Here is a 19,612-nt window from a genome sequence, read left to right as displayed (position 1 = left end):
CTGGAGGTGGCACTCAGAGCTCTGGGCTGGGGACAAGGTGGGCACAGCTGGCACTGCATGGGCTGGGAGGGCTTTTCCAGCCCCAGGGATTTTGGGGATTCTGGGATCTGCTGATAAAAATGGGGGTACAAAATGCCCTCGGAGGTGGTCGGATTCTGTGGAGGAAAATCCAAAGGTTCAGTGACATTTTTGCTGAAGGATCCCCCTGTCAAAGGAGATGGAGCAGGTCAGGTTTTCAGCGCTGGAAATGCTGGGAGGATGAACCAACCTCCAGTGATGTGGAGATGAGGTTGGACACTGGGGCTGGAGCAGCCTGGGACAGTGGGAGGTGTCCCTGCCCTGGCAGGGGTGGGACAAAATGAGCTTTAAGGTCCCTTCCAACACAAACCATTCTGGGTGCTCCTGGGAAGTTTGTTGGAGCTTGGGATCCAGTGTCTCACCTTCCTCCCTCTGCCTAGATCCCAGAGGGTTCTGCTCAGCCTGTGGGAGCTGATAACCCCAACTTTCTCTCAGGGGATCCCAGAATCCCAGATTCGGTTGGGAAGGACCCTAAATCCCACCCAGTGCCAGCCCTGCCATGGCAGGGACACCTCCCACTGTCCCAGGCTGCTCCTCAGTGTCCAGCCTGGCCTTGGGCACTGCCAGGGATCCAGGGGCAGCCCCAGCTGCTCTGGGAATTCCACCCTGTGCCAGTGGAGATGAGTTTGTAGCTGAGGGGAGGATCCTTGCCAGGAACCCTGGGAACAATAAACTCCAACTTTGGCCAGCACTAATCCAAATTTCCTCTGTCTGGTCCTTAAAGCCGTGAGTGGTGATGGGTGGTGACCCATCTGAATCCTCCTCACCAAAATCAACTCTCCGGTCCCCGTGCCTCAGCTGAGGGCTCAGAATTCCTCTGCAGGACGGGAATTCCATTTCATGGAATTAAATGGCTCTGGGGGTCGGAAGCCTCCCCCGTCCAGCCCCTTCCAAAGCTGCAGCTGTCAGCACGTTTTTAATTTAACGCTGCCTTGGTTTGGTTTTTTCCACTCTAAACTGCATTTCAGTGGCAGGCTGCAGAGGGCAGGAAATCCCACAGCTCCAGTGCATTTCCTGCATTTCCTGCATTTCCCAGCCACAGGAAATCCCACAGCTCCCATGCATTTGCTGCATTTCCCTGGTCAGGAAATCCCACAGCTCCAGTGCATTTGTTGCATTTCCCTGGTCAGGAAATCCCACAGCTCCAGTGCATTTCCTGCATTTTCCCAGCCACAGGAAATCCCACAGCTCCAGTGCATTCGCTGCATTTCCCTGGTCAGGAAACCCCACAGCTCCAGTGCATTTCCTGCACTTCCCAGCTGCAGCAAATCCCACAGCTCCAGCTGCATCCCTGAGCTGTGGCCTCGCTGCTGCTGCCAAGGGAAGCTCTGGATCCTGGCAGAGATTGTGCAAAGTGGGAGGACTGGGTGCTCCAACCTGGTTTTTAGGGCTTTGGGGTTGTAATTCATTAATTAATTGCGTTAATGCTGGGACAGCAGCCGGTGAATTATGTCCCCCTCTTGGCCAGGCTTTTCCTGGAAGCCCGTCCTCTGCAGGGTGACTTGGAAAACCTCAATCCAAAATTCTCTCTGCAGGGTTTGGGCTGCACTGGAGGTGCCATCCCAAAGGGGCTGGCCAAGCCCTTTGGCAGCAGAGCTCCTTGGTGGGGGGACACCCTTGGGGTGGGGGACGGAGCTGCAGAAGGGCCCGGCCACCTCCTGTCCCCTGGGCTCGGCCAGAGGGAGCAGAGCTGGGACCTGGGGCCTGCCAGGAGCCGTGGGGGCAGAAACCAAACGATTTCTGAATTAATTCTGAAATATTGAATGAATTCTGAATTATTTCTCCCTCCCTCTTGCTCAGTCTCGGGGTCTGGGGTGTGGGGATGACCCCAAGAGTGTAAAATTCCTCATTTCCCAGCCCATGCAGCCAAAGAAGGAATCTGAATGCACAGGGTCAGTTTCTCAAGGTTGTTCATTTTCCCTTCTCTAGAACATTCTCTCTCTGCCCTGCTGAGCTCTGTCCAGCAGCTCGGCCATGGCATTCTGTCTGCCCTCAGGGCAGTGTTCACATTTTATACCAAAAACTCCGTGTGCCGTGGTTACAATAACGTGCCAATGTCTGTCATTGATGTTGGGCAGTGTGTCTGTGCCTGAAACCAACAGAAAAGTGTCACCAGCACAGCAAGACATGGAGGGCAAGGAGAAGGAGAAGAAGGTCAGGACATGCCCAAATCCCTCCATTTTGTCCCCTTGGACCCCATTCTAAAAAGCCACAAAATTCCACTTTTCCACCCTGTGTTAATCCAAATATCACACTACTCAAACCCTTGTGGCTTGTAATTCCTCACACAAAATTGACAGCTTTTTCCACAGGCTAAAATGGAAGCCACAGGTGTTTTTGACTTCATGCCAAGGGTCCCCGAGCCCCCTGCCAGGGTCTGGAGCCAGCCAGGGCAGCCAGAGGGATGTGCTGGACTCCGACACCTCAGGAGCCCAGAGAGCTCTGCCAGTGAGGGTTTGTACAATTCTGGTCCTTCCCCCTGGTTTTCAGGGGTTACCATGCCACAGATAAAGACCTGGGCAGAAATACTGAAATTATAATAGCTGTTAGACCTCATCTATTCCTGTACGAGGGCCGCAGCAGCAGCTTTTCAAGGAAAAAGGAAAAATTCGTTGAAAGAATAGAGTGTATTTTCTGCTCCCCATCCTTATTTCAGTATTTCTTTCCTCAAAACAAAAATGAGGCCGATTTAAAACCAAAAGGCTTCCAGGAATGCAGTTTCAAGAGATCTGCAAGACCCCGTGCTGGGAAATGTCCTTTGTCACCTTCCAGAGAAAACTTCCTGAGGGATCCCATCACTCCACAGGTCATCATTGACCTGGGGAAAATGAAATCTGTGGCTACTGACAGATCCAGGAGGGCAAAGAGAATTCCTACACCGAGTTGGAGCTCTTTAAAAATATATTAAATAATAATCTCCCACTCACAGGCGCTCTCAAGTGCCCCCAAAGTCAAATAGAAGTTACAGATTTGCTTGTGGAACAATGGATCTGCTCTGGTGGAGACACAACGTTCCCTGGGCTGGAAGTGGCACTGGTGGGACTGGGAGGGGAGTGGGGCCCACACAGACTCTGAGATCTCAGAGAATGAATCCTGAAATGGCCTAAAAGATTTGGAAGGGACCTTAAAGATGATCCCCTGCCATGGGGACACCTCCCACTGTGCCAGGCTGCTCCAGCCCCAGTGTCCAACCTGGCCTGGGGCACTGCCAGGGATCCAGGGGCAGCCCCAGCTGCTCTGGCAATTCCATCCCAGCCCCTGCCCACCCTGCCACGGAGGAAATTCTTCCTAATATCTGATCTGAACCTGTAATTTTTCACTTTGAGGCCATTCCCTGTGTCCTGTCCCTGCATCCCCTGGAAATTGTCTCTCTCCAGCTTTCCTGGGGCTCCTCCAGGCCCTGCAAGGCCACCCTGAGCTCAGCCCAAAGCTTCTCCTGTGCAGGTGAACAATGCCAGCTGTGCCAGCCTTTCCTCCCAGCAGAGCTGCTCCAGCCCTCTGCTCATCCTGGAGCCTCCTCTGGGCTCCCTGCAGCAGCTCCAGCTCCTCCCTGGGCTGGCAATTCCCGAGCTGGCCCCAGCAGGGAGCTGGGATGTCACCGGGGCTCAGCAGAGCCCCCCTGTCCCCTCAGAGGGGGTTCCCTCCCCTCCAGGCACCCTGTGCCCCCTCGGTGACCCCACAGCAGGCTGGGGGACACCAGAGCCTGTCAGGGTCAGCTTGTCGGGACCCCGACAGTGTGAAATTCCTCTGCCCAGCCCGTGCAGCCAAAGGAGCCTGGAATGCTCCGATTGTGCTCTCAAGGTTGTTTATTTCTCCTTATCTAAACATTCTCTCTCTGACCTGCTGAGCTCTGCCTAGCAAGGAGGCCATGGCATTCTGCCCTCGAGCCTCGGGTGGCTCCCACCTTATACACTCAAAATTACGTGTGCATGTTTACAGTTTGTTACCAATTCCCATCATCTATGTTAGACTGTGAATCTCTGCCTTAAACCAACAGAAAAGTGTCACCATCACAGCGAGACAGGGAGGGCAAGGAGAAGGAGGAGATGGTCAGACATGCCCAAATCCCTCCATCTTGACCCCCTGAATTATATTCTAAAAAAACCCAAAATTCTACTTTTCCACCCTGTGTTAATTCAACTACCACACTGCTCAAACCCTTGTGGCTTGTAATTCCTCACACAGAGTTGGCAGCTTTTTCCACGGGCTAAAATTGAAGCCCCTTCTAAAAAACCCAAAATTCTACTTTTCCACCCTGTGTTAATTCAACCACCACACTGCTCAAACCCTTGTGGTTTGTAATTCCTCACACAGAGTTGGCAGCTTTTTCCACAGGCCAAAATGGAAGCCACAGGTGTTTTTGACTTCGTGCCAGGGTCCCCGAGCCCCCTGCCAGGGTCTGGAGCCAGCCAGGGCACCCAGAGGGATTCCTGGGCTCTGACAAGAGCCCTGCCCTGGGACCAGGGGACGAGGAATGGCTCCAGTGCCCTCCCTGGGCCCATCCAGTGGCCACCCCAGAGGGAACCTTTGCTGCCCTAACCCCATTTCTGAGCCAGGGTCTGGACAACTTCTGCACTGCTGATTTAACCCAGTTATTTCATCTAAATGTGAAAAACACCAATCCCTTGGGTTTTAAAACTTTAAAGGTTCGTTAGTAATAAAGTAGTTATAAAAAAAATAGTAATAAAATTAGAGTAATAAAAATTTGGGCAATGAGGATTAGGACACTACGAGACAATAAAAAGCAAAGAATTACGGACATCCAGATGTTTTTGGACACTAAACTACCAAAAACACGCCTTGTGAACAAAGGAATAACCCTTAAAAGCAACAGCCTATTACATATTCATACATCTCATATGTGATGCATAAATTCCTTGCTAATTAAGAATTTTTCTGGTTTTTGTCAACTTCTTCCCCTTAATCCTGGTGGCTCTGTAAGGATGGAGAGAAGGTGGAAGAGCGTTTGTCTTTTCTGATAAGGAGGCTGTAACTCTTTAGATTTCCTGTTGCTGTGAAGATTTTCTTGATTATCTCATCTCTTTCTTGAGCTAGTAAAAAAATATCTTCCATCGCAGAGTTCCTATTTTAACACTATGTTATAACCTAAAGCTACATTTAACACACTGCTTAAAAAGGATGAATACAGTATTACAAAATAACCCTCCACAACACACATAGTATTCGATTTAATATTTGCCAAGAGCCGACCATAAAATACGCATTTTTCACAAAATGGATTTATCCACAAGTGCTATAACCTAAAACTTATAACCTAAAACTGTATTTAACACACTGCTTAAAAAGGATGAACACACTATTACAAAATAACCCTCCACAACACACATAGTGTTCGATTTAATATGTGCCAAGAGCCGACCATAAAATACGCATTTTTCACAAAATGGATTTATCCACAAGTGCGCTTTCCCGAGTCAGCCCCGGCCCAGCAGCTGCTCCTGGTGATGCTCCCGGGCTGGAGAAACTCTGGGGCACCCTTCAGCCATCTGGGGAGTTCACACACTCAGGAACAACATTTATTCTTCACACCCCAGGGTTTTGGTGGCCGTGCTTGGCCCCAAACTGGTGCCACTGGTCTGGGGAAGGGGATCACCTCCCCCTGTGACTCCTCCTGAAGCCCTTCAGCTTCTCCCTCTTCCTTGCCCCCCACCAGCTTCCGTGCCAGGCTTTAAAATTCACCTAGAAAGGGGAATTCCCTGGGGGCTGTGGAAACAGGAGGGTCAGATCCTGCTCCAGGCTTCCCGGGGGCAAAGGGGAACTGAACCGGGCTGCCCTGGAGGGGAGAATCTGAGCAGGCAGAAAGCCAGGTTTTACCAGAGATTTGGGCCAGCGTGGGAAAGGAATCCCACAGGCTGCTCCTTCACTGAGATGCAGCGACAGCTCAGGCAAGGGAAGCAGGGGCTGCATCCTCACCCCGAGGGAAAAATGCAGCAAAGCTCTGGAGAAGTGGGCAGCGAGAAAACGCGGAGGTATTTTCATCCGTTTGTTTAAATGCCTCCATCACCCCCTCGATTCCTCTCTCCAGCTGCTGCCCAGGCAACAGCAGCTGGCAAAGAGTGTCAGGCAAGGAGACACTTATTATCCCATTATCCCATTATCCCATCCCATTAATCCTATCCCATTATCCCATCTCATCCCATCATCCCATCCCAATCCCATGCATCCCAATCTCTCCCATCCCATCCCAATCTGAATATTAATCCAATCCCATCCCATTTTATCCCATCCCATCCTATCAATCCCGTCCCATGGATCCTGTCCCATCCCATCCCAACCCATCCCATTATCACATCCCTTCCCATTATCCCATCATCCCATCCCATTCCATTATCCCATTATCCCATTCCATTATCCCATTATCCCATCCCATCAATCCCATCCTATTACCCCATCCCATCCAATTATCCCATCCCATCCCATCCCATTATCCCATCCCAATCCCAATCTCAATCCAATCCCATCCATCCCAATCTCTTCCATCCCATCCCAATCTGAATATGAATCCCATCCCATTCCATCCCATTTTATCCCATCCCACTATCCCATCCCATCCCACTATCCCATCCCATCCCTACCCATCCCATCCCATCCCATTATCACATCCCTTCATCACATCCCTTCCCATTATCCCATTATCCCATTATCCCGTTATCCCATTATCCCATCCCAATCCCAAACTCAATCCAATCCCATCAATCCCAAGCTCAATCCAGTCCCATCCCTCCCAATCTCTCCCATCCCATCCCAATCTGAATATGAATCCAATCCCATCCCATCCCATTTTATCCCATCACATTTTATCCCATCCCATCAATCCCATCCCATCCCAACCCATCCCATCCCATTATCACATCCCTTCATCACATCCCTTCCCATTATCCCATTATCCCATTATCCCATTATCCCATTATCCCATCCCATCCCATTATCCCATTATCCCATCCCATTATCCCATCCCATCAATCCCATCCTATTATCCCATCCCATCCCATTATCCCATCCCAATCCCAAACTCAATCCAATCCCATCCATCCCAAACTCAATCCAGACCCATCTATCCCAATCTCTCCCATCCCATCCCATCCCAATCTGAATATGAATCCAATCCCATCCCATCCCATTTTATCCCATCCCATCAATCCCATCCAATTATCCCATCCCAACCCATCCCATGATCCCATCCCAGTCCCAATCTCAATCCAATCCCATCCCATTATCCCATCCCATCCCCTCTGACTGCAGCTGCTGAGAGTGGCACTGTCCCTGCCAGGGGCCACAGGATGGATCTGCCCTGACCCGGGAATGCTGAGGGGATGTCACCCCTTGGGATGGATGTGCCCTGACCCGGGAATGCTGAGGGGATGTCACCCCTTGGGATGGATGTGCCCTACCCGGGAATGCTGAGGGGATGTCACTCTATGGGAGGGATGTGCCCTGACCCGGGAATGCTGAGGGGATGTCACTCTATGGGATGGATCTACCCTGACCCGGGAATGCTGAGGGGATGTCACCCCACACCAGCAGCATCCTCTGAAGGAGCTGAAATGCCTCTTTCGACGCTGATAAATTCATTTTGCAGCTTCCAGGTGGGCATTGCTGACGCCCCCTGTGGCTCAGCGGTAGCCACAGACGCTTCTCCCTCCCCTGGGAAGCAGAGGGTGAGATTTGGGGTGGGGGTTTTTAAGGTTTTGGTGGTGGCTGCAGGGAGCCAGTGCTCCCTTCACTGAAGTGTTTGAGGGGAGCCCTGAAATGACCTCCCCTTCCTCCCCACGGCCCAAAATGTGCAATATCCCTGGAGGATGGAGCTCCAGGAGTGCCAGGGGGCCAGGGCAGCATCCCTGGGAATGTCCCAACCCCTGGAGCCTTCCTGGAGCAGAGGAGCCCGAGCTCAGAGCTCGGGGGCTGCAGGACCCAGGGAGGGGTTGGAGCTGGGCCAGGAGGGATTTAGGGTGGATTTTAGGGAAAGGCTCTTCTTCCCCAGAGGCTGCTGGCACTGCCCAGGCTCCCCAGGGAATGGGCACGGCCCCGAGGCTGCCAGAGCTCCAGGAGCCTTTGGACAGCGCTGCCAGGGATGCCCAGGCTGGGCTTGGTGGGGGTCTGGCACTGGGTGATCCCTGTGGGTTTATTCCCACTCAGGATATTCCACGATTCCCTCTCTCCTGAGCTGCTCTGGCTGCACAGTTCCCGCGCCAGGAGCTGCGGTGCCCCCCCAGCACCTCCCACCTGGGCACCTGCAGCCGGGCACGGCTCTGCTGCCCTCCCTCCCTCGCTCCCTCCCTCGCTCCCTCCTCCCGACCCGGCTGTTTCCCTGCTGGCCTCTCACAGGACGGGACAGTGACAGCCGGGCTGGTGGCCCTGCAGCAGCCAGAGCCACCTCAGCCCCCCAGAGCCATCACCCAGCGCTGGCATCTCCGCCCAGGAGGGGCCGGAGCCCCGCAGGTGTGTCCGGGCACGCCGGGATGGGAGCGGGGCTGGCGGAAAAATGGGAATGTCCAGGAGCCCGGAGCTCAGCGGAGCTGAACTGATGGAGGAGCAGGAGCTGGGGCTCCGCTGCCAGGGTTTGTTTGCTGTTCCAGCCCTGCCAGGCTTTGCTCCTTGGGGTTGGGAGCAGCCCCAAGGCAGCTGCATCCCCCCGGACGCACCGGGCTGGATTTTAGGGAGGGTTCCACTTTGGAATAGCGGGATAGCTGTAGGCTGGGTGCAGGAAAAGTGGATTTCTGGCTGGTGATCAGAGAAAAGTGGGGGTTTGGGGAGGATTCAGTGAGGGTTTGGAGAGAATTCAGTGGGGATTTGGGGAGAATTCAGTGAGAGTTTGGGGAGAATTCAGTGAGAGTTTGGAGAGAATTCAGTGAGAGTTTGGAGAGAATTCAGTGGGGATTTGGGGAGAATTCAGTGAGAGTTTGGGGGGAATTCAGTGAGAGTTTGGGGAGGATTCAGTGGGGATTTGGGAAAATTCATTGAGGGTTTGGGGAGAATTCAGTGGGGATTTGGGAGAATTCAGTGAGAGTTTGGGGAAACTTCAGTGGGGATTTGGAGAGAATTCAGTGAGGGTTTGGGGAGAATTCAGTGAGGGTTTGGGGATAATTCAGTGAGGATTTGGGGAGAATTTAGTGGGGATTTGGGAGAATTCAGTGAGAGTTTGGGGAAACTTCGGTGGGGATTTGGAGAGAATTCAGTGAGGGTTTGGAGAGAATTCAGTGAGGGTTTGGGGAGAATTCAGTGAGAGTTTGGGGAGAATTCAATGAGGGTTTGGGGAGAATTCAGTGGGGATTTGGGAGAATTCAGTGAGGATTTCAGGAGAATTCAGTGAGGGTTTGGGGAAACTTCAGTAGGGATCTGGAGAGAATTCAGTGAGAGTTTGGGGAGAATTCAGTGAGAGTTTGGAGAGAATTCATTGAGAGTTGGGGAGAATTCTTTGAGGATTTGGGGAGAACTCAGTGAGAGTTTGGGGAAACTTCAGTGAGAGTTTGGGGAGAATTCAGTGGGGATTTAGGGAGAATTCTGTGAGAGTTTGGAGAGAATTCAGTGAGGATTTGGGGATAATTCAGTGGGGATTCGGGGAGAATTCAGTGAGGATTTGGGAGAATTCAGTGAGGATTTGGGAGAATTCATTGAGGATTTCAGGAGAATTCATTGAGGATTTCAGGAGAATTCAGTGAGGGTTTGGGGAGAATTCAGTGAGGATTTGGGAGAATTCAGTGAGGATTTGGGAGAATTCATTGAGGATTTCAGGAGAATTCATTGAGGATTTCAGGAGAATTCAGTGAGGGTTTGGGGAGAATTCAGTGAGAGCTGGGGAGAATTCAGTGAGGATTTCAGGAGAATTCAGTGAGGGTTTGGCTATAATTCAGTGAGGATTTGGGAGAATTCAGTGAGGATTTGGGGAGAATTCATTGAGGATTTGTGGAGAATTCAGTATCCCCCCCTGCACGTGTGCTGCTCTTTAAAGCCACGCCAGGAGCTGCGGTGCTGCTGCCCAGGTGAGCAGGAAAGGACAGCCCTGGGCAGGCAGGGAGAGGCTGCAGATGTGCCACACGCAGCTGGGGGCTGCAGGAGGTGTTTGCACATCCCTCCCTGCAGATCCCTCCCTCCCGGAGGCTCGGGCAGGAGCAGTGCCCTGGATGCTGCTGAGTAGCAAAATTCCCGGGAGCTGGAGTGAGGAAATGGGGCTCCCTTGTGCCACGGGAACGGTGTCAGACCGACTCATCCCTGAAGGAATGGCAGGGAAACGGCCCAGGGAGGTCACTGCATGGTGGTGGAGATGCACCAGAAGGTTTGGAAGGCAGAAAATCTGGGAGGTGGGCGATGTGCTGTGCTGATTTCTGCTCTGAGAGTAGCACAGGCTTTATTTCTGTGTCATCAAACCACAGGAAATTGTGATAGAGCTGTGTTTTCTAAAGATGAGTGTTCCTCTAAACTGCCTGGGCCTCTGGGGCTGGCTGCTGATACTTTTGGCAGCAACAGGAGAGAGGGTTGGAGATGTCTGCTTGGTGGAAATTAAAATAGAGGTGCTCTGATTTGGGAGAGCTGAGAAAAAGCTGTAAAAATCTGTCACTTCACATCCACCTCAGTTTGTGTGATGAATATCACATTGAAACCTCAGCAGGGAAGAGAGCCAGAGGCAGCCAAGAGTCAGTTTTCATGGAATCCTGGAATGGTTTGGGCTGGGAAGGTCCTCAAAGCCCACCCAGTGCCAGCCCTGCCATGGCAGGGACACCTCCCACTGTGCCAGGCTGCTCCAGCCCCAGTGTCCAACCTGGCCTTGGGCACTGCCAGGGATCCAGGGGCAGCCCCAGCTGCTCTGGGCACCCTGTGCCAGGGCCTGCCCACCCTCACAGGGAGGAAATTTTTCCTAATTATCTGATCTAAACCTGCAATTTTTCACTTTGAGGCCATTCCCTGGCTCCTGTCCCTGCATCCCCTGGAAATTGTCTCTCTCCAGCTTTCCTGGGGCTCCTCCAGGCCCTGCAAGGCCACCCTGAGCTCAGCCCAAAGCTTCTCCTGTGCAGGTGAACAATGCCAGCTGTGCCAGCCTTTCCTCCCAGCAGAGCTGCTCCAGCCCTCTGCTCATCCTGGAGCCTCCTCTGGGCTCTCTGCAGCACCCAATGCTCAAGGACAAAATTCCTGTTGAGCTCCAAAGCCAAGTGTCACAAATTTGAGGTGCGTTCCAGGACAGAAAATTCCCTTTTCCTTTCAAACCCTGGTGGCAGCAGCCGGCTCTGGCAGCACCCTCTCCTCTGGAGCTGAGCTGCTGGAGATCAGCCCAGCCCAGCCAGGGCAGGAAGGGCTGGGCTGGAGCTGAAGGTGCCCACTGGGCTGGGTGCCCTCCACTGGGAGCAGGATCCAGGCTCTGGGAGCAGGATCCAAGTTCAGGGAGCAGGATCCAAGTTCAAGGAGCAGGATCCAGGCTCTGGGAGCAGGATCCAAGTTCAGGGAGCAGGCTCTGGGAGCAGGATCCAGGCTCTGGGAGCAGGATCCAAGTTCAAGGAGCAGGATCCAAGTTCAAGGAGCAGGATCCAGGCTCTGGGAGCAGGATCCAAGTTCAGGGAGCAGGCTCTGGGAGCAGGATCCAGGCTCTGGGAGCAGGATCCAAGTTCAAGGAGCAGGATCCAAGTTCAAGGAGCAGGATCCAGGTTCAAGGCCTTGGATGGAGCTACAAAAACCTGGAGAGAGACAATTCCCAAGGCCTGGAGGGACAGGAGCCAGGGAATGGCTCCCAGTGCCAGAGGGCAGGGCTGGGTGGGAGATTGGGAATTGGGAATTGTTCCCTGGGAGGGTGGGCAGGGGCTGGGATGGAATTCCCAGAGCAGCTGGGGCTGCCCCTGGATCCCTGGCAGTGCCCAAGGCCAGGTTGGACACTGGGGCTGGAGCAGCCTGGCACAGTGGGAGGTGTCCCTGCTGTAGATCTGGGTGAGCTTTAGGGTCCCTTCCAACCCAAACCATTCCAGGATTCCGCGAGAATTCCCCACCCCATGATGACCTTCTCACTGTTTCAGCCTCATGGGTGCTCAGATAAAGAGTTCTCAGTGAAAATCAGCACAAGGGGTCGTTAATTAACAATTAAGCCCTGTGTGTGACCCTCTCCGTGTCTGCTGCGTTCCCTTGGCTGTGAATACTCCAGGGAAATGTTCTCCTCCTGAGGGACGCTGGGGACAAGAGCAGAGTCCTGGCTCTGTCCCTCTGGTTCAGCAGCTCCTTGTGCAGCTTTCATTCCACAACAAGGCACAAACAAATCCCAGGAAGCTTCTCCAGGTACCTGCTGTTCCTGCAGGGTCATTCCCAGCAGCTGGAGGCTGTGCCCAGCCGAGCTCCCTCCCACGCAGAGCTCCTGGAAAACGTCCCTGAGCTGCCACCATCCCCTGCCAGAGGTGTCACTCCTGCCCCGGGCTCCTTTTCGGCCTGGATGGATTAGAAATGGCTCTGATGTACTTCCTCTTCAAAATCCCCCCACAACAATGGCTGAGTGTTCTGGGGAAGGATTTGCTGAGCTGCTCCCTGGATTTAAAGCTGTGGGAAAAGCCCTGAGAGCCACCCCGGGGGTGCCAAGGTCACCTTGAAGGACAATGCCCCATTCAGGTGGTCCGGGGACGTTGGTGTCTTCCCTTTTCAGACTCGTTTAAATGAGGGGCTGTGCTGGGCTTGTCAGTCATGGATGAGGAAAGGCTGGCACAGCTGGCATTGTTCACCTGCACAGGAGAAGCTTTGGGCTGAGCTCAGGGTGGCCTTGCAGGGCCTGGAGGAGCCCCAGGAAAGCTGGAGAGAGACAATTTCCAGGGGATGCAGGGACAGGACACAGGGAATGGCTCCCAGTGCCAGAGAGCAGGGCTGGATGGGAGATTGGGAATTGGGAATTGTTCCCTGGCAGGGTGGGCAGGGGCTGGGATGGAATTGCCAGAGCAGCTGGGGCTGCCCCTGGATCCCTGGCAGTGCCCAAGGCCAGGTTGGACACTGGGGCTGGAGCAGCCTGGCACAGTGGGAGCTGTCCCTGCCATGGCACGGGTGGAACAAGATGAGCTTTGAGGTCCCTTCCAACTCCAAAATGATTTTATGGTTTGGTGTTGCCTGGCTGCTGAGGATTTGGGAATGCAGTGCTGGCAGGATTCCTCTCCTTAAGTGATTTACAGGAGGATCGGAGAGGGAAAAGGACCCTTCAGCCTCTTGTGTGAGACTGGCAGAGCAGAAGCTGTGCCTGGGAGCCTTTGGCCTTCCAGGAGCTTCTGGGTGTCCCCATCTCCTGCTCCTGGAGCTCCGGCAGCCTCGGGGCCGTGCCCATTCCCTGGGGAGCCTGGGCAGTGCCAGCACCCTCTGGGGGAAGAACCTTTCCCTAAAACCCAACCTAAATCCCTCCTGGTCCAGCCCCAGCTGCTCCCTGGGTGCTGTCCCTGTCCCAGAGCAGAGATCAGAGCTGTCCCTCTGGCTGGGCCACTGCTCCTGCCTGGGGGGCTCAGGGAGGGAGTCCTGAACTTTGAAGAGCAGCAGGGAGCTCGGGATGAGATCTGTGCCAGCTCCACACCACCACAGGGCAGCTGTGAAGCCCAAGGGTGCTTTGAAGGCGCTGCTGGGGACAGACCCAGCCCTGGCTGGGTCACAGGTGGGAGATGAGAGGGGCTCTCCACGTTGAACTGATGCCTTGAGAAGGCTGAGCTAGAGCAGAGGCTGGACAGAGCTAAAGAATAAACAGGGATTTATTAAAGGATCTCCTCCATGGATCCACCTTGGGCAGCACCAGAGCCCAGCCAGGGCTGCAGCCAAGAGGAACCAAAATGGTCCCAAAATGCACGAGCGCTCCCGGGGGCTCTCACTGGGATCAGCTCTGCTCCATTTGCACACTGCAGTTTGTGGGTTCTCTGCTTGCTCTTTCTGCCTCTCTCGGGGTCAGGGTTGAAGGCACAGCTCACCTTCAGACTCAGCTGTTTGTTGTTTCTTAGCAGAGCCACAGCAGTGAGCTCTGCAGTGTTTCCTCAGCAAGGCACAAAATGCCCAGCTGTCTCTTGTTGCAAGGACTTTTAAGGCTAAACTGTTCATGAAGAAGAAGGTGAAGAACACCCTGCCCCCACCCTAAAACCTCCGTCTTGCTTCATATTTATTTCTATATTCTAAAACCCCAAACTCTAGGTTTTCCGCCCTGTGATATCACACACTTCTAACCAACTCCACACCCATAATCCCAGTGCTATTAATCAATTTTGGAAACCTTCCCCACGGCCTCAGGTCAAACGCAGTGCTCTCTTGTGACTCTGTGCCTCTCTGCAGAGAAAGTTTAAAATTCTCAGCATCCAGGGTTCCAACAGAGTTCATTGTCCAGTTATAGCTTTAGGTTATAAAGTCCCATCCTCCTTGTTTTTCTCTCTTCAATTCTCCCTCGTTTGTGCTTTCTGGGCCTGGAGCTTGTACCAGTTGTCCCTGGACAAGCTGGGGAAGGATTGCTCTGTCTCCCTGCCCTGCGAAGAGAACTTGCTGACAGCCAACATGAAGCTCAGAGCTACACAGAATCTGAAAAAATAGAGATGCTAACACTTCAGGCATCGCAGCCAGGCTCTCGGAGGTAAATCCCTCACTGAGGAGGGGAACCAGGAAAGGGAGACAGAGGAAATCCCATCTTTATCCGTGGGATTCATCAAAGAAGTTTTTTTCCCGTTCAAGAGAGAGGGGGGAAAGTGAGAAATGGATTTGTAGGGAATTCTCCAAGCCTGGCAGAAGGCTCACACAGTGTGCAAACCTTGAGACAAGAAATGGTGACTCAGAAATGCCGTGGAATAGGACAGACATTGCTGAGAGAGAAATCCAAGTTTCAAGGGATGGCCTTGCAAACAAGACTGGATCCTTTGGAGGAACAGAGCTGTGAAAGATGCACTGCAGTGGGACCCACAAGGGGTAATTTTAGATAATTGGCTTTGAGGCATTTACAGCATGGTGTGGCAAAATCTGATAGGCCAAGAAACACTTACAGTGTAATTAAAACACAATATTGTGTATTGTAATTAGGAAATAATTGGCTTCTGATTGTGATGGCGTGAATTACAACATCTGTATTGTCTCACCCTTCTCATGAGACTGAAAATGGAATAAAAGTTTTTAAAAAACACCTCTCAGTTACTACTGTAAATGCAGGTGAACTTGGTGGGAAGAAATGCTGAGTGTGACTCCAGTTCAGAAGCTGAATGATTTCTTTAGTATGACTATGCTATAACACATTCATATACTGTTTAAAGGAGATACTAAAACTACAAACCTACTTTTCTCACTACCAAATCTAACTCACAACTGGTGCCCATCTCTGAGAGCCCAGCCACAGGTGGGTTGGATTGGCCACCAGCCCCAAACAATCCTCACCAGAATCCAACCAAGCAATCACCCCAGGGAAACAATTCTCCAAACACATTCCACATGGGGAAAACAAGGAGCAGAAATAGAAATTGTTTTCTTTCTTCTCTCTGTGCTGCTCTAGGAAAAAATCCTGAGAGAGGAAGAAATGTGCCTGCCACAAGTTACCCCATCTCAGGGCCAGAAAAGAGCTTAATCCGACATTTATCTGATGCCATGCCCTGATTTCTATCCTTTTCCAGCCAAAGGAAGAAGTGCCGAGGACAGAAAATCCAAATGCTGGCGCTGTCCAACAGCACGGCCCTGAGCCTGCTCCTCTCCAAACTGCTCCAGGAGTGCCTGGAACGGACCAACAGCTCATCTCCTTCACAGGAGAGGAGAGCCAGCGACAGCCTGGCCGTCATCTACGTGCTGCTGATGCTGGGGCTCTTTGGCTTCTTCACCGCGGGGGTGATGCTGAGCAACCTGCGGGCGCGGCGCCTCGAGGGGCCCCGCGACCCCTACAACACCTACATCGCCACCGACGCCTGGCACAGGAGGGACAGGGAGTACTTGCAGGCCAAGCTCATGGACAGCTACAAGCTCTGCTGCGTCCTGGAGAACCAGCTGGCCGTGGAGCAGCCGGGCACGAAGATCCCTGAGGAGAAATCCTCCTAGGGGAAAGGCTTGGGGGGGAAAGGGCCGTGCGTGGCACGGGGACGGTGTGAGCGGTTCCTGCTGTGGGCCAGGGGAGCTGCTGGCCCTCCTGCACAGCCACAGCCACAGGCCAGGCTGGAGGGGCAGTGCTGGTGAAGCTGATGGGTCTGGGAGATGCCAGTGCCACCCCAGTGCCCAGTGCTCTCTGCCCTCGCCTTGCCTTGGAAGCAGCTGCTCTGCTCCTCTTTCCAGCCTCCCCCAATCTCTTTCCTCTCCACCAGCTAAAAAATGGGAGGCTTCCAGCCTCCCCCAATCTCTTTCCTCTCCACCAGCTAAAAAATGGGATTTGTGCCTGCAGAGCAGGAATAAAACCCCCACTGCTGCCCAGACTGTTGCTTCCTTCATCCCAAAGCAGCTCCGAGCTGGCCAAGCTGTTATTTTAGGGAACACAATGCCCGGGGGAGATGGATTTCTCCTTTTCACGGGCAGGTGAATGGATGTTGGTGCCGCAGCAGCTGGATTTGGAGAACCAGCTGGCCGTGGAGCAGCCGGGCACGAAGATCCCCGAGGAGAAATCCTCCTAGGGGGAAGGCTTGGGGGGGAAAGGGCCGTGCGTGGCACGGGGACGGTGTGAGCGGTTCCTGCTGTGGGCCAGGGGAGCTGCTGGCCCTCCTGCACAGCCACAGCCACAGGCCAGGCTGGAGGGGCAGTGCTGGTGAAGCTGATGGCTCTGGGAGATGCCAGTGCCACCCCAGTGCCCGGCACCGGCGCCGTGTGGGAATCACCGTGAGGAAGCATCGGGATTCCCACGGAACACCGCGGAACCGTCAGCTTCACCTCCTCAACCAGAGCCCCTGGCTGCCAGAGGGGAGGGCTGGGTGGGAGATGGGGAATTGGGAATTGTTCCCTGGCAGGGTGGGCAGGGGCTGGGATGGAATTGCCAGAGCAGCTGGGGCTGCCCCTGGATCCCTGGCAGTGCCCAAGGCCAGGTTGGACACTGGCACAGTGGGAGGTGTCCCTGCCGTGGTGTGGGATGAGTTTGATCTCCTCCAACCCAACCCAACCCAACCCAACCCATTCTGGCATTCTCTGATTCTCCACAAAACCAAATCTTGGTGTTGCTGGTGTGAAAGTAGAGCCTAACGAGGACCTAATTAGAACCAAACGCAGGGCAGAGGTGTTAATTGGCAAGCATGGCTCAGGCAATCATTTTCCAGAAAGACCAAATTCTCCCAAGAAACAGCAGCTGAAAGATTTCATTTGCATTTTTTTGTCTGGCTTAGAGAATAATGATTTTATAAATTGTACAGTGTTGTGCTAACCTGTTTCCTTCAGAACCATGCCCTTAGTGATAAAATATTAGGGGAAAAAAATCCCAATTTTTTGTCTTGAAAAATATTTCCATGGAAGAAGGCAGACTTTGGAGGGAAACTTTAGTGCCTGTGATGGGTGTGGCTCTTGGGGACATGGGTTAATGCTGGGTTAAGGGCTGGACTCAAAGATCTTGGAGGGCTTTTCCAACCTCAATGACTCCAGGATTCTGATTCCTAGCAGGTCTCCCAGACTGCTCTTGCTGGGACCAGTCAATTTAATTTCAATTTCATTTCCCTCCTACGGATGGGGCTTGATCCTGGCAGCAAAATCCACGTGCACAGACTGGGTCTGTGCCATGGCTGTGGGGAAACATTCCCAAATTTCAGTCCCGATTAATTCTTGCACGAGCCTCGAGTGCCAGCCCCTGGCTGGGAAGGGAATTTCCACTGTGGGAAGAAGAATTCCATGATTTCTGCTGTTTAATCACCCAGAGGTGATGTCTGTGCTTAGCTCAGATTCCCTGAGCAGCTCCCAGGTGTCCGTGCAAGGATCCAACACCAAATCCAGGAAGGTTTTCCTGCCCTTCCCTCCTTTTCCCTCCTGCACAGGCTGGGTCTGAGGGACAGGGCAGCCAAATCCAGCTGCTGTGGCACCAACATCCATTCACCTGCCCGTGAAAAGGAGAAATCCATCTCCCCTGGGCATTGTGTTCCCTAAAATAACAGCTTGGCCAGCTCGGAGCTGCTTTGGGATGAAGGAAGCAACAGTCTGGGCAGGAGTGGGGGTTTTATTCCTGCTCTGCAGGCACAAATCCCATTTTTTAGCTGCTGGAGAGGAAAGAGATTGGGGGAGGCTGGAAAGAGGAGCAGAGCAGCTGCTTCCAAGGCGAGGGCAGAGAGCTTGGAGGGGGAGGCAATCCCAGCAGAGCCCTTTTCCAGGCACTTCTTTAGCACTGCACTTCCATCCAAGTCATATTCCAGCCGTGCCTGCGCTCCCGGAGCACTCAGGACACTCGAAAAGCAGGGCTGGTTTTTTAAAATTACATTTGTATAGTGCCTACCATTAGGCTGAGGACAAGATCCACGATTTTGGTGTCTGGAACAGCTTGGAAAATCGCCAGCAACTTAATTATCCCAGCCACCTTTTCCTCTGGAGGAACAAAAACCCAAACCCAGCTCTGGAAAGTTTGGGCTTCACTTGGGATCTCACTGTTTGGGACTTGCCCTGGGAGAGGATCAGCAGAGCCAGGCCCCTGGACTTGGCTTAAACTTGCACCAAAAATTGCCTTTAATGACATTAAACCCTTTAATTAGTTAAAACCTTTGATTCATGACAACATTTAATGGGATCAAGCCCTTTGAATGAAGCTCATCCCCAGGGCTCCCTCCTGCAGCTCTCCCTCCACCCCAGGTATTTTCAGGGATTTTGGGTCATTTTATTTTCATACTTCCAGGGGGGTTATTTGTGAGGAGGGTGATGCTCAGCATTAATTGTACCCCATTTATTTTTTTTTTTCTTTTAGCAGCTCTGCCTTTTTATTTAACTGGAATTTAAAAAGAGAGCAGCTTTGCTGTGCCACCCTCACCCCTGGGTGCCTGTGGTGGATTCCCCACCGTGGGCTTGCACCTTTCAGTCCTGGAGCTCTCCTCTTCCCCTGGTTTTTTTCCCTTGTACAGAGCAATAAAATCTGAACTTCAAGCACTGCTCGTGGCCTCAGATGTTGTTTTTTCCCTCCCAACCTGTTCCGCAGGCTCGGGGCAGATCCTCCCCAGCGGGCACCCACTCACCCGTCCCCTCTCTCCACCCGATTAACCAGGGCCAGGCAGGTGCTGGGATCTCCCCCAGAGCAGCCAGAGCTGCACAAATATCCAAATGTCAGCGGCGAATTCCTCACCTGGAGCTGCCTGCCGGGGTTTGCAGCCCCCAGGGCGAGTTTGGCTCCGGGGGTTGGGCGCAGCGATGCCAGCTGGGCACGGCTCCCTGCCCAGGGCAGCCAGGCTTGGGGGCACCTCCGGCTCCATGAAGCGGCAGCGGGCCTGGAAAAAGCCATGGAAACGCTGCAGTGAGTCCAGAGGAAGCCACGGAGGTGTCCTGAGGGCTCTGGAGCCAGGCTGGGAGAGCTGGGGTGTCGCTATTGGGCACGAAATGAGTGCACAGGAGCTCGGCGAGTTCAAGAGAGAAAAAAGGGTCAGTTTTATTCCTGACTTTGCAATATATAGAATTCCAAAAGTGGCAGTGG

General features: G+C 53.2%; 1 protein-coding gene across 1 annotated transcript; it reads left to right on the top strand.

The window, feature by feature from the left end:
• The first annotated feature begins 10,316 nt into the window (after positions 1-10,316).
• On the top strand, positions 10,317-16,085 carry KCNE1 (potassium voltage-gated channel subfamily E regulatory subunit 1). The gene is given in 3 exon segments (XM_053970456.1): positions 10,317-10,344; positions 10,347-10,503; positions 15,666-16,085. Coding segments are annotated over 3 exon segments (600 nt in total). The 3' UTR covers positions 16,081-16,085.
• The last annotated feature ends 3,527 nt before the right edge of the window (positions 16,086-19,612 follow it).

Source organism: Vidua macroura, chromosome 2 (genome assembly GCF_024509145.1).
Source record: "Vidua macroura isolate BioBank_ID:100142 chromosome 2, ASM2450914v1, whole genome shotgun sequence".
Lineage (NCBI taxonomy): Eukaryota > Metazoa > Chordata > Aves > Passeriformes > Viduidae > Vidua > Vidua macroura.
The sequence above is the reverse complement of the archived record's forward strand: the minus strand, read 5'-3'. Positions and strand labels throughout refer to the sequence as shown.